Raw genomic sequence first — 15431 nt, 5'->3', positions numbered from 1 at the left:
TCTACAGCTCCAAATACAGCCATATGTGGAGTTGAACTCAGTGGTCCTTATGGGTCCCTTCCAATTTTAGATATTCTATGATACAAGATATAAACTTGAAAATCAGTTAAGCTTCACCTTGGAACAATAAGTATTTAACTTTACATGTTACTTGCAGGTGGAATGTTCCAGCAGAAATAAGGGAACTCGTGGGTCCTCACTAGCACCAGCCACTGTGGCATGCGCCTCTGTGTCACAGGTAGAGGCACAGTTGCACAATCTTCCTTGTCCAAACATGGACTATGAACATCCTTAACTAGGAAGGTATTTTATAACATTTTGTGAGACAAGCCAAATGCTGCATTCTGAAAGGAATAACTAGCAGGAGTCAAAGTTAAACTACTTGAGAGTAGTGTGACTGAAAAGGAAGACCATAACTATGTGAGTAAGGTTAATTTCCACTTTCACAGGCTAAGTAGACTATGACCTGATTAGTTCCCAGTCTCAGGAGGCTGCTCATGTCTCTATGCCTTCAGCTCCTGTTGTCAGCATCTTATTCTCCATGATTTTAGCTGACACACTTTTCATCCTTCTCTTTTGAAACATCACTTAAGGATTAAAAACTGTGTTTATCTAATGTAAAAAAGCGACTTTCACACTTAGACCCACTAATCTTAAATGGAAATTAAAATCTTCTAATTTATTCTTTCACATTAATAATCAGTAGAAAAATACGATCCCATTCTTGAGTGTTTGATTCCCTACAACACAGATGTACAGCCTACAAGAAAAAGGAAAACTTGGGACAAGCCTTCCTCTCCCAGGGAGACAGGCAGAACTTGACCAGCTATGTATGGGCACCTGTCCTGTTAGGTGTGCTCTGGGGGCTGTGAAACACTGGCACAAGTTGCCCAGAGAGGTGGTTGGATGCACCATCCCTGAACACATTCAAGGTCAGCTTGGATAGTGCTCTGAGCAGCCTGGTCTACTTGATCCTGCTCATTGTAATGGGCTTGGACTAGATGGTTTCCATAGCCCAAAAAATTCTACGATTCTGTGATTTTTACTGTGCCTTCCAACCTAAATTCTTTTATTATCCTATGACCCAGGTCTTCTGAACATGTGCACAGTGTTGTTTTCCCATTATTCAGTTGTAAGAAAAAACCTGAATCAGAATGGACAAGAATATTTACTTTTTTAAATCAATGACTGGATTAGATCTTGCAAGTGTACATGTATATACAGCTACATAAATGCGTATTTAAATACACAAATTGTACATATGATTTCTGTAGTTGGTCATGATTTGACAATATCCAATATGCTCTGACATGGCATATGTCACATCTAGTATAAGACTAACAAATAGAAGCAAACTTTAATCCTATTTCTAAGGCTAGTATTGTGGAGTTGTCTTCAATTTACTGTGGCAACAAATAGCTGTTAGTGCAACCAAGAAGAAACATTTCTAGAAACGTCGTATAACACTACAGACCTTAGAAAAATACACACAGTTTCTTTTTTTCACAAGGCTCCAAAAAGGAAAGACAGAGTGGATCATCCTTGGTCTAAGAAGGGAAGAGTATCTCTCAGTACCCTGTGGGTTGGAGTTGCTTTCCCAATGCTTTCTTTCTTTCATGGACAGGAGAATTTGAAATTGAAGTTTTATGCTCTTTCTCTTCTCTGGGACTGAAGGAGACATGGAGATGGTCTGCATAATTCAGTGGCCCCACTGTTTCACTCATATAGTTTTAACTTGATATTAAGTGGCTATTTCAGAGCAGAATCTTATTTCAAAGCACTGTTCTAAGACTGTCTGTGCTTATAAAATTATTCTCTTTTTTGACTCTCTTTTATTTGTCATTCCAAAAACAACAGTAAAAATACATAAGCCCATCTTCCATTCCAGCTTCATAATGTTGTAGAACACATAGACAACATATATTATAGTGGTATTTCAGAGCAGTCATATTCCTAAAATACAGTCTCCATCCCTCTTTCATGGAGAAATCTGCCACCTCCATCTCACCAAGTTTTCAGCTCTTCTGCCAAAAGGGTCATATTTTTGAGCAGAGGTTTCTTTCCATTATGTTTTAATTTAACTCGGGGATGGTTCTGTATAGGACTAAAACTATGTCTCAATGATCCTTGTGGGTCTCTTCTAACTTGGCATATTCTGTGAGCCTGTGCAATTCAGTAACTCGTAAAACCACTGCAAATCCAGAGACTGCAATGATTTATCTCAATTATACATTTTGAAATATTTCAGTAAAATTCCCACATGTACCTCTATGGTGTGATAGCTTTCAAGCATGGACCAGTCTGCCCTGAGTCCTGGGCAGACACTGGAATACTCATCCCTGCAATATTCATTACTGTGCTGGTTCCTAAATGCTTACAACAGGTGAAGGGAATTGGGAAATCACAGAGAATTATTCTGCAAATTGATGATACCCAAACCAGATTCTGGTCTTTAAGGCTTTTGGTCCTTGTCCTGGACTACACTGCAGTTCTGCAGGCAGCAGTGCCAAGTTAGAGTCTGAGCTGAGTCCTCCTTTTCCCTTGAACACTGTCAGCAGTCAGAGCCAGAATCCTTAGTCAGCTCTTGCAACTGAACTGTGAGCCTCACAGTCTCAGGTTGGGCTGAAAATGGGTGTTTATTGAGAATGTATGAGTATTCCCTTCTGTTGACTCTGCATCCACAACTTTGTTCTTGCAGATTTTTGCAGGGAGGTAACAGGAGAGAAAGGAAAGATCCCAAGTGCTTTCTGTAATTTACTTAATATCATTTTTTGTAACATTAGGGATAATGCTACTGGTTCAGTTGGTTTGGTTGTATGTGAATTAATTATGTTAGAGTGAAAATCACATTCTAATGTCCAAACAATCTAGATTTGAATTGTGAGCTTTGTGCTGGATGCTTTGCCTAAACAGCAAACAGAGCTCTCAACTAATCTGTTTTTATTTCAAAATATATCACTTGCCTTTGACTTAATTATTAATGTAAACCAATGCTTTAAAGGTGTTGGAGTCAGAGGCACAGAGTGTGTGCCCTTATCTATGACACCTGGCTCTGACATCCAAGAAAGCATTGAATTTCACATAACACCATGGAAACAACTGTTAAATAGAAAAACTAAGAGTGTGAGTGTGTAAGAGAGTTTTCTTAAGTCACTAAGTGAAAAAGTTAGAGTTTAAGGTTTAAGCTCTTTTAAAAAACAAAAGACAAGATGGAGGATTTAGGGTGCTGCCTCTTCTTCCTTCTTGCCTCTTCATCTTCTTCTAAGGGTTTTTGGGTAGTAATAAGTGATTGGATAAAAAGTGCCACAGTGCAGCAGACAGGTATCGGGTCATTGGGTCACTAAGAAAAATAATTTACTTGGCATTTGTTAATTGGATAAATAGACATATAAAAGACCTTGAAGAAGTTCTTTGATAGCCATTTTGCACCTCTCTATCTTAGTATATATAGCTCCTTGTACTCTGCATATATGTAATATAGATAAAAGAAGAATTAACAGCCTAGTCCAAACAAGAGAAAACTGCCTCTCTCTCATCAATCTCAGTCCAAGGGGAAAAGAACTCAGCCACCAGTGTCACATCCCAACAAAAGGTAAATAACAACCAGTTTCTAATTGGGTGGAAAAACACCCTTCTGATGACAGACTTTGGCCAGAACAGATGTTTACAAGATTTGCTTTCTATTGTATGGAAAGAACGTCAAATGAAGAAAACATTATTAAGTGATTCTTAAATCTGGTCACAGCACAGTAAGGGGGATTTGGATGAGAGGGAAGACAGAATCCTGACCTAGAAATGTTTATTTATTGTTGCAGTTCTACTTACCTCAGTGATTATATTCATAAATAGATATTATTAGGCAAGTCTTCACATCAAACTCAAGAAGAACATTTCATTGCACTTCCTATTTAAAATCTTCTTTGAATGACAAGGAAAGAGATTAATTTGATAGATCTTTCTTCAAATAATTAAGTATAATTTTGTATATAGTTAGGAGGAAACTACAGTGCATATTGCTCATATTCAGAAACTGGAATGTGAGCTAGGCAGCATGAAGAGTGATACTACAAAACAGAAATAAAATCATGTTGATAAAATAGATGTATAAATTCCCTTTGTCCTAAAGTTTAAAACTAAAATGTAACATGTTCCATTCAGCAAGAATGAATTATCCCTAACCCTATTTTACAACATTAGGGGATAAATCACTTGATGAACCGTATCACAAATGCATGCCATTTAGTAGTATGCCAAGAAATAGCACAACATTTTATTTTTTTTTCCCCCACCAATTCACAGCCATTGAATATGTGATTTACATGTTTTATAAAAGTTAGAAAGCTTAAGGAAGAGCTTTGTTGATTTTTTTTATATGATCTGTCAGTTGATAGCCTCTGTGTGGGAAGTTTCATGTAAGTTCCGATGTAGCTTTGATATCTCCAGGAAAAAAGCTGCAAACAATTTGGTTCCTTCAATATAGTTGTGTCTGTGAAGAAGGAAAGAAGCACAATGAAGCCTTGTCAGGCTGTCCTTTTCTTAAAATAAGGAACATAGTCCAGTGAAGTTTTTTGAGTCTTTGGAGAAATTTGCAAGGTTGGCAACCCCCAAAAATTACCCAGTACACAGAAATGCTGGACATCCTTCAATTTGGTACTCCTCTGGATTTACTTCAGAAAACCTTTTTCAGGTTTACATCCCCAAATTGTATTTACATGTAGCAATAGCAGTGTTGAGGCTTTAATGAGGGGAGACCAAAAGTAATTTGAGAATTATTGTCGGAGTCTCCTCTTTCCAGAGTTCAGCATGAGTTGACTCAGAGCCTCTACAAGTGTTCAGGCAACACACTAAAGAGTTGCTTACCATGATGCCTTCAACAATGAACATCAGTGACAAGTTTAAGCTGTTTTTTTTACAATAATGCTGGTTATGGTCCCTGGACTATAAATAAATCTTTATAGCCATTTATACTGAAAACCACCAAAATCCTTACATAACCATGAGTGTCTGTGACTGGCACAATTAAAAATAGATGCTGCGACAGTAGAGTGCCCATCCACACCATTGTCTTTCAGAGCAGTGGCAAATTTCATTGCTAGTGAAGTGAAAATTGCCAATGTGATGAATTTAAAGACTGAGTAGACACCCCATGAAAAGTGTATAATGGTATGTGTTAGACTGGTAATTTTGCTTTCTGCTTAGCACAGCAGCTAGTGTGCTGGACAGAGTAGGTTTGGGCTGTGCAATGCACAGCAAAGCATCCCATCTGGGCACGCTCATTCATGGGTACCAAGGGACTTCAGTTCTCCCCCCTTCTCTAATAGCTGAAACAGACAAATGAAAGAAACCTGCTTATTTTCTCATTCTGGGAATGCTCCCCATCATCAGCTGCTCCAATGGGAAGCATCATCACACTTTTCTGTGTTACAGTCTGAAACATTCTGGCAACAGGAATCGTTGAGCCATCACGAATGAAATCTGGGTCTTCTCCAAAAACTGAAATACACGGGGAAAATGAATTAATAAATAGGTGTAATTCAGGTGCTATTTTCTCCTATCATGTAATTAAGCAAAGAGATGATGCTAAGACCTGCCCAGTAGAAATGGGTTTGAGTGTGTAGCAAATTGATTTCATAAATCAGCTCTGCTCTATAAACCTCTTGTTTTTTATCAATACAAAAATAAGCAAATGAGGCCTTTTGGCTACTTCTATGAAACATATCAAAATTCAGTAAGGTATGGAAGATATTGATGAGTTGTTCCATCAAAATGAATGAGATTTATAAGGGTAAGAGGCTGCAGCACTGAATTGGGAAATCTGTTTTGCCCTACTGTTGAGCACAATGCCCCTGCACACTTGCAAACACACTAAGAATCGGGGAAAAAAAAAAAAAAAAAGGAACTCACCTGTTTTTATTGCCCGTCTTGCTGCTTTATATAGTAGATCATTAACATCTGCAAGCCAGGGCTTTGCACCCAGAGGCATGGACACTTTCAGTTTGTTTGGACTGTTCCTCTTGGAAAAGACACCCTCCAAGTGTTTCACCACCTGTAGGGAAAATACTTTTCAAAAAAGCTTTCATCTTGCAACTCAAGTTTATACCCACGTTCCTACTTCTCTTGGAAACAGATAAGTGCTGAAAACATTCAGTTTACTACAAGTCTGGATTTGTGAGGTGCTAAGAAGGGGCTTTGTTTACACAGTAGTGGGGGAAAAAAGGATTTGTCTCTTACCTGTTTTTTCACAACTGAAAGGTCCATGTGGGGGACCTGACGGATTGAGAATTTGCCAATTACTTTTGCTGGAATGACTGTTTTAATGCCTTGCTCATGGAAAGCTCCTTCAATCCCATGAATAGAGAGAGAGGGGTAACGCCACAGGTGTAGAAGTATTTCTTCCTTTAAAAAAAAGTTTTAAAATGTGAGGGATGACACTGAAGCCAGCCACAACTGATATAAACAAGATGTTTCCATCTGAAAACTTCTATCTGGAGACCCCTGTATTTTTAAGATATTTGATTTTTAATTTCAACTCACGCACATGTATTTTCATTTTTAAAAAATACTACTACTTTCAGTCATAGAAAGATTTAAATGGGAACAGTTTCATTAAAAATAAGAAAAATAGAACATTGTTTGAAAAATCTTGGAAGTAAATTTTCCTAGTGCAAAGTAGTTCGAGAACAACTTCTGATCTAATTGCCTGTTTATCCCAGAACTTATCACTGGAGAAACCATGCAGCCAGATCCATCCCAGATTATACCAGTGAAGAAATTCTACTGATGAATACTAAATAACACAATAGGAAAGATTATCAGTAACCAGGTTTTGCTGGAGAAGATGCAGAGGGGAAGCAAAATATTATGATTATTATTCTAAGGAAAATAGGAGAAATATATAAATTATAAACTGGTCTTCACGCAGAACCTCTGGGTGCTACTGCTTTCCTTCAGTTTTATGAGACTAGACCTTTATCTACACATAAAATTAACATCAGTTCATCCTCATATAGATAAAGTAGCAAAACTCAGACAGTGTAGTTGCATTATACTTTTGTATTACTGATTCTTACTTAGATTCTAGTCTAGCTTCAGGTAATCTGAAAGCTTTTTCAGGGAAATAAAAGCATCCATGTTAGCAGAACCTACACCAGAATAGCTGTGTTAGTGATAAAAAATTAATCAACTCCTCTCTCCCAGCTTCTATTCCTGTGCAGAGAGATCTTTCCAAGCCAGCCCTTACCTGCTATTTTTTTATTTAGGATATAATTTTTAATTGCTGGTAAGGAGAGGCTTGTAGCTTTGGATGCTTTTTATGGCAGGCTTGGCAGACATCAAAATCTGTGTTAAATAAAAGCCACCTTACATATCTGCCTAAAGCTTCCTCCCATTTTTTCAAAGCTGAATACAACTTCTTTCCAACTATGTAACCTAAATGTAGGCATTTTAATGCATATTTTATTTGGCTGATTAGGCTTAGGGGGTAAGAAGGGGTAGGCAAGGAAGGGAGACTTATACTGTTAGTTTTGCATTATTTATTTTAATTGATTATTGATATTTCAGATCACTTTCCCCAGATGCAGTGCCCTATATTTTCAGCAGACTCATTTTATTTACCTTTTACTTCTCAGTGCTCCTTTATTTTATTTTGAGCCTGCCATTGACGGAAAACATCTTTCTGTTTGGCTTTATACATAAATGCTACAAATAGGTGGTATAAATTCTTTCTGCTAAGTATGCATACAGATTCTGTTACCTTGGTGCCATAAAGGAATTTTTTCACACCACAGTTTTTTCTATGTTCCTCTAGATCAAATTCAATTGATTCATATAATTTCCTTTCTTCCTTTGTCAGGGCAGCAACACTGTCATAGATTCCAGGGATCTGAATATGACCTGTGGAATCCACAAGGCTGTCTACAAAATAAGATGTAGATATCAGTATAAGTGGAGCCTATTTCTTCCCCTTGGCAATTGTAACACCTTCTCCCTTCTACCTAGCTCTTTACCAAATTAGTAAGCCTAACAGCTGTTTGCATCTGCCAAACTGTGACACCTAACTTGATATATTTGCATATTTATTAAGAAAACCATTGAGCTGCTGTTTGTCTGTAGTGTGTGATGTGTCAGCCCAGCTGACATGAAAACATCATCCTCCTGGGATACAAATCAGTACTATAAAGTCATGTTTCACTATGTGTGTATGTATTAAAATTGCCTGTAATCCTTAGATGTGTGTGACTGATACCAGTTTAACATGTCTAAAGTCCTGGCTTTACTGGGGACATTCCCTTCCTCAGCTGCCACCACCAGAGTTGTGTTGAGGTTTGGAAGCCTGGGGTCTTTCTTCAATGAGACTTGCCTTACAACAATTAAACGTGGCCCTGCCCTTCATTAGGCTGCTCCTGGGCAGCGCTCCCCAGCAATGATGTGTGCTCTTACCCAGCAGAGCTATCAGATCCAGCAGCGGCTCGTGAATGATGCCTCCAAAAGTTCCAGAGTGAAGGTCCTTGCTGCCACATTCAACCTGCACCAAAAGCACTGGTTACATGTAAATACTCGCTACCTTATTCTTCTGTGAGTGTTTGTTTTCCACAGTGACTGGTGGTTCCAGTTTTTTTAAACAAGATCACAAACGAACATTAAATGTTGGGGTTTTTTTCTAATTATTAAATGGAAAACATCATGTCAGGAACAATCTGCTTTGGCAGAGAAGATGGAGCTCTGTTGTCAACCACCAGAGAGAGAAATTCAGCTGTGTGTAGCACTCACATATCTGAGAGCAAGGGTGCTCCTCCACTCCTTTTGCTTCAGTAAGATTAAAGACATCATACATTAAACATTTGCATATTATTAACTGTTTCTAACATTAAAGAATAAATTCTTCGAGTTGTCTACCCTTTTTATTTAATGCAAAATCTTCTTTTAAAAAGGCAAAAATTAATCTTATTTGATATTAAGAATATATGTCCAACCTTAATTCAAGATTGCAACAAATAAAAATTTATAGGTCTCTTGAATAACAAGGCTTTAGAATAGAGGCATTTGAGTTATTAAATGGGTTCTCTTTCCAGACACATTTTCATACTTGGGTTTATCATAAAATATTTTCCTGCAAAGAACTTGTTTATTCTTCTCAAAACCTCATTACAGCTAACTGTCTACTAGCAGGGAGAGATCATTTTTGATGTTTTAATAGCATCATTTTTCTTAACCAAGACTTAGAAGAATTGAATCAAGGCTGCCAAGGCTTTTTCAGTTAAAAAAAAATTCATTCTTTTTCAGACATAAAGGTTAATGCAGATTTTTCTTTAGTTCTCAAGTTTTTTAATCTTCTCTCTGAATTCCTTTTATGCTTCATCAGGAAGCATTTCCAGATGAGAAATTTCTCATCTTTATTTCACAGTAGCTCACATTGCCTGCTAAATATAGCACATTGGCTACAGTGAACTTTTATTTGCTCCTGCCAATGGTTACAAAAATTTTGTGTGGCTTTTAAACCCAGAGATCCAGCTAAACTGAGTCCCTTTAGGCTGATTCATTGTACTAAGCAGTATCTGCTGCAAAAGGACAGAGTAGCAGAAGAGATGTTTTTGGAGAGAGTTGGAGAGGCAGGTGTAGGGATGGTGGTGCACAAGAACAGATTTGATGTGCAGAGGGGAAGATGAGAAGAGGCTGGAAGAGTGGCAGGAGAGTAGTGGGATAAGAAAGGGATGAAATGATTGAAGAAAAGTTAATGGAAGTGAATCATGCTAATTGAACTGAAATCAGGAAGGAAACTTGCAGAAGCCAAAAGGGATGCAGAAGAAAGCTCTGTACTTGTAAATATTAAGCTTTCTGCTTCAGTCTTTCTCTGCATGCAGATGTAAATACAGCTACATCATTGCTGTCTGTCAGAGGCTCAGTTCAAGTGAACCTGTGTCCTTCACCTCCACAAAGAAGCAGGCGTTTCCCCGACTCCCATAGGTAAGAGCAGGCTTTTTGTTGCTGAGCCACAGGTTGTCTGAAATTACAATATAATCAACATCAGAGAAGAACCTCTGGTTTTCTTCCTCAAGTAGCTTCTCTAGCCCCAAGGATCCTGCTTCTTCCATGCCTTCAATTACAAACTTGAAGTTCACTGGCATAGCCTACATAAAAATTTGAAAACTCTGAGTAAGAAACAAGCATTTTAAATTAAAAAAAAAAAAAAAGTCCTTAAAATTAGGAGCAGATTGGTTTGCTGTACAAATTGTGTTAGGATAAGAAAGATGTAGGATATATAGCTTGCTTTATTAGAAAAGCCAGTGATAAACACATATAGGTTCCCAGAAAAACTTGTTCTTTTCCTCATGTTTTTATCTACTTTTCATTTTTAAAGGAGAAAAGGTGATGTCTTTTTTTCTTTTTCTTTGTGTTTTCAGAAAATTTGCTGGAATATCTCATTAAATGGGCTTTCTCTCAGTGCTATTCAATATTCTAATTGCTCTAGAAATCCTAGCTGTGTAATAGCAATTGCATTTCCACAGAAAATTCCTGCCTCATATTTCCACTGTTACTGCCCATGTGGGAGCATGGCTGTGGTTTTCCCAACATTGTCTATCACCAGATTTACATGGTGAAAAAAATGTTGTCAGTGACTCTACTATAATTGTCTTTTTAGCACTCATAAATTTGCAAGCCTGTTGGTTGATAAGGACACATTTCCAAGAGTAATTTGGAGAACTTTTATTATGGAATAGTGGGAGTTGAAAATGCTGACACATCCCATAGGGAACATAAATTTAAACTTAGTTTCCTATTACAATTCATTTTCTCATTAGAGGTTTTAAGATGTTTTCTCTTTTGATTCAATACTCAGATTAAAGGCAAGAGCAAATGTGTAAAATTAGGTTCACTGATGGAGCATCAGCTGACCACAGAAATTTTAGAAACAAATTGTTAATGAATATTGTTTGATGGTCTGTGCTGTTTTCTAGAGAGAAGCTTCAAATGACTAAAAGTCCTTTTGCTTGCTTGTTAAAATGTCATGATAGTTATTAGTGATTTTAAAAACTAGGAAAATGTCAGACCATAATCATATCCACTTACAACAACTATTCTTTAGGCAAATGTGTAGTGCTTAAGAGAGACCAAGGTCAATTCAGTACTATAGAAGGAAGAAAAACATCTTTTCCAGAAGGTTGTAAGGGGACTCGAAAAAACTCAAAACTTAATGCTCAGTTTGTGCCATGATGTCATACAAGAGACAGAAATCTGTTTCTCAGCACATTAACAGAATATGTCATGCAAATTCACCTTAAAGAATGATAGTTAACCCAGTTACAAGCCTAAAATATATTTTGGTTTACCTTTATTTTGGGGGTAAAATTACTCCAAAATTATTAAATTATTTGAAGATGACTATGCTGGTCATTGCAGTAATTTAGGCAAATGTCTGACCTCAGAAATTCATCAGACTCTGAGTGATTGCATTTGTACTTGGTGAACGTGCCCATTCAAAGTATTTGCTTTGATAAATCTAATCTGTTGGTGACATAACAGCCCATTCTGGATGAACATTTTTAGATGCTTATTCTTTTCATGCAGACACATAAATTGAAGGTATCTCGTAGGCAGACCAGACGACACCAAAGATTAGCAGAATGTATCACCAGAGATGAGATTTCACGAGTATTCTGTAATGTCTGTTATTTTACCATTTTAAAAGCTCTCAAGAAAACAGGGTATCAGAGCTCTGTAATGTACATAATACATATTGAATGCTTCCCCGTGGGTTTTCCTCTGCAGGGCAATAGCAGCGAGACTGTATTTACATTGCAGACTGTTCAAAACAGAAATGCTCAAAGATAAATTCTTACTGGAGTGGGACCAGTGCCCAAAGTGTCCTTACCCTGATGCCCTTGCATCAGAAGTAGCTAATATTTCAAATTGTATGTAATCTGTTGTGACAGAGAGGTCTCATCTTACTCAGGAATGTAAATACATCCCTCCAGAGATATAAATAATAAATAATAGTAAAGAATAAAAATTAGCAATAATAATAGAGAAGTCCTCATTGATACCTACAAATTTCAAGGCTCTAAATGTTTCCACTGCATTTATCCAAGCTAGGACAGGTCCCTTATTGTCTGTTGCTCCACGCCCATAGAGGTTTCCTTGAAAAGAAAAGAGTAAAGTTTTTAAGCAATCTTTGAATTTTCCCTCATCACTTCAGTGTAATTGGCAAATTCCAATTGCCACAGAAGCTTAAGTGATGGAGAGAAGAAGTGTCAAAAGTGTCAGGATTTCACTGACTCATTTTAAATCAGGTGTTCAATTGCTCCCTAATGGACTGGTACACTTTTTTCTCCCCTTTCCTTCCTTTTATATGCATCATGTTGTGGTTTTTATTGAATTTTTAAGTTTCACTTTTTTTCTCAGGAACTGTTTGTTCATACCAGATATTCCTGAAGGGTTTGCACAATACACAGCCTCTGGACACATCATTCAGACCAGGTAACAAGCACCAAAATCCCTACAGATATATGCCATGAAATGCAGAAACACTAAGCTACAAGTCTAAGTATGTAACTCCTTTTCCAGCTCTACATCATGTACAGTTGTGACTGTGCATGAAACTGAAATATGCCCCTGTGTATAAACTTCTGTAGTAGTCCCCACTGGATATACCCTGGAAAAAGGCAGAAGAATCACATCAGTATGGCTGTTGAGAATTTATCCCAGATAATGAGAAAGGGCAACTCAGTGGTTATAGCCTGGGAATCAGGATTTCTGAGGCCTTACTCATCTGCTGACCCTCTATCCATTGTTTTTGTTCCTTCAGTCAGCTAGCTATGCTGGAAGGATAATTACATTTAGGGGTACTGTACTCACTTTCTTCCAAGCAAATGCTCCTTAGCTCCAGCATGGCAGGTGGAAGTACATAAGTGGCATGAAGCAAGAGCAGGAGGTGCAAGGGAGGATAATGGTTGATGCAAAAATCCTGTAACAACTTCTAAGCAGAAGTGGATTCTCTATTGAATACTTTATAAAGCATCTTTAACCTCACATTGCTTTTCCACACCAAATATTAGGCAGTCACTGGTGGGACTCACTAGTCACAGAACAATCATCAAAGCTGAAAGCTGCTGGACACATCCCAAAGATTTCCACAGAAGTCCTAATGCTTTGGTTAAATATACAGGAACTCATCTCCCAATCAGAACCTTGGTTATGTATTCAAATAATGATTCAAAACTTATGAAAAGATGCACACCATCTATTTCAGTCAGTGTGTAGGGGTCAGTGTTCCATCCATCTTCCTTCTTGGCCGGCTGCACATCCACATGACCATAGAAACACACCGTGGGATTTTGTGGATCCTTCCCCAGCTCCCCAAGAATCACAGAAGGCAGTGGGAGGACTTCGCCATCAGGCAGCTGTGAAGAAAGGTTAAGAAAAGGCATCTAAGGAAACCAAACCTAAAACTTAGAAGTGTACAAAAAATCTGGAATTCTTAGTATTGAAAATACTTCTACACTCAATTGATTTAGATTTGATTAAGTGCAAAAATCTGACCGCATCCAGTTTTAAGCTGTTTAGAGAAACTAAGACTTTTCTCCTCAACTGTTTATTTCCTGCTGGATTTTGTAGAGTTCTTCTAACATTTTATTGTCATAAATGCCCTCCTTACCAAAATCTCATGTCTCAGCACTGGAGACAACAGAGGTAACCTTGTGCTATGGAGCCTATTGTGACACTGAATAGTCAAAAGCCACACAAATTAGTTTGAGGTTTGATTTCACCACAGACAGAGAGGGCAGGAGGCCTGTAAGCTCAAATAGAAAAACCAAAAAAAATGTTGCTGGCAGGAGGCAGTAGCTATGTCACACTGTCTTAAAAACAGGTTAAGGCTAATCCTCTAATGTGGCTCTGTGCAGAACAGAGCTCCACACGGCCCAATTGCATTCTCTGCAACTATCAAATGACACAACCTGAAATACTAGTGTTGCTATACTGCCAGATCCTTGTGCTAAGCATCAGAATCCTCACCAAAAGCCTCAGAGAAAAGGAAAGAGAATCACTATAATTGAACCTTTGAATTCCTGTTAGAGTAGAAATGTAACAGCCCAGGGCAGAAAAGAGCCCATGGCTACAGTAAGGAAAGTAAATGAGAGACTAAGTTCTCTCAGAGATTAACTCTTCCCTGTTGCTTTCCAACAATGAAAGAAAATAGCTTGGATCATTTGTCAGAAGCTCTGAAAACAATTGATGATGTTCTAGGTAGCTAACCCTTTGTCTGACAACATTTTCCTTGTTAAAAAAACCCTCCCTCATCAAGAAAGTTCAGTGACAAACGATACATTAGTTCTCATGGTTCATTACAGACAAAAATTTAAAATGAGCCCCAGTAAACAACTCAGTCCTTTTACTTTTGCAAACTGCTTCCTACCAGCTAAAACCATCAAACTCCCTTCTATGCAGAGAACATCAATTTGCATTTGGATTGCCTGTGTGGTTCCCAGTATGCTCTCAGTTCCCAGACCTGATTTCAGCAGGTATCATGCAGGACTATTGATTAATTTGTATCTAGCTTTCAAAAAATAACTCTATGTCATAACATACATGTACATAACACTGAATGCAATAGGTAGACCCATGTGTAGATATGATGTTTTAAGTCCAAGAATCAGATAAGCACCTGATGTGACCCCAAGTTTACTAAATTAACAGTGGCTCCCAGTGCTGCAAGTCTGTCTGCTGCCAGTGCCATCATTCGCATTACTTCTTTTCTCAGATGTGGCTGAACAGAATCACTTTCCACAGCCACCCATTCCTTCAGATCCTGCACAGGAAGAAATGTGCAATTAGGTGATCCAGAATGTTGTTGTCCTTGGCCCTTGTATCAGAAATCTCACACTGGAAGATGATTTTCTTTCTCTGTCATCACAGCATTATCATATCTAAAGTTTCAGGATAGAGAAGAATTGCTTAGATGTCTCCCCAGGGTTGAGATTCCTGACTTTCTAAACAGGGAGGGTGCTCACACTTAGGCATTCACATTATCAACCCTGGATCAAAACTCCAGTGAAAGAGGAGGTAGACTAGACGCTGACTAGTTTGCATTATAGAAATTGCGTTATGTACAGCTTACCTTGGTGATCCTTGTGTGGATTCAGAAGTGCTCATAGATTCAGAGTGTAACTGATACTGACTGGACTGATTATGTTTCTGTATTTTCACAGTGGGCTGATGGAAATGAAAGCACAAACCAGTGTGGGACCAAGACTCCTCTCCTTGTAAAGAGCAAAGCTACAAAACTCAGTTCTGAAGCAAAGGCAGAGAGTGAGCATCCTATCTGACTTGCATGCCCATGCAGGTGCATTTTGACTTAGTGGAGCCTCTCTTTGAACACACTCAAAGGATACCCTGAAACATCTCTTTTGTGGAAGTCCATGCAAATCCCTCCTTCA

At 38.0% G+C, this 15431-nt stretch overlaps 1 protein-coding gene across 8 annotated transcripts in view; it reads right to left on the bottom strand.

The window, feature by feature from the left end:
- Positions 1 to 4238: 4238 nt before the first annotated feature.
- Positions 4239 to 15431, bottom strand: part of CNDP1 (carnosine dipeptidase 1) — a 30836-nt gene continuing 19643 nt past the window's right edge. For 5 of the 8 annotated variants that reach the window (XM_023921654.2, XM_086894282.1, XM_086894278.1 and 2 more), the window contains 10 exons: positions 14660 to 14803; positions 13235 to 13397; positions 12046 to 12134; positions 9927 to 10127; positions 8440 to 8524; positions 7754 to 7914; positions 6232 to 6396; positions 5905 to 6046; positions 5346 to 5493; positions 4239 to 4486 (listed from right to left, as the gene is read on the bottom strand). In XM_023921654.2, coding sequence (XP_023777422.2) covers positions 4381 to 4486; positions 5346 to 5493; positions 5905 to 6046; positions 6232 to 6396; positions 7754 to 7914; positions 8440 to 8524; positions 9927 to 10127; positions 12046 to 12134; positions 13235 to 13397; positions 14660 to 14803 — 1404 coding nt within the window. In that variant the 3' untranslated portion in view covers positions 4239 to 4380. The remainder of the gene's footprint in view (positions 4487 to 5345; positions 5494 to 5904; positions 6047 to 6231; positions 6397 to 7753; positions 7915 to 8439; positions 8525 to 9926; positions 10128 to 12045; positions 12135 to 13234; positions 13398 to 14659; positions 14804 to 15431) is intronic. The other 3 variants (XM_086894298.1, XM_086894308.1, XM_086894303.1) reach the window with 1 other exon arrangement.

This window comes from Cyanistes caeruleus, chromosome 1 (assembly GCF_971803275.1).
Source record: "Cyanistes caeruleus chromosome 1, bCyaCae1.hap1.1, whole genome shotgun sequence".
Taxonomy (NCBI): Eukaryota; Metazoa; Chordata; class Aves; order Passeriformes; family Paridae; genus Cyanistes; species Cyanistes caeruleus.
The sequence above is the reverse complement of the archived record's forward strand: the minus strand, read 5'-3'. Positions and strand labels throughout refer to the sequence as shown.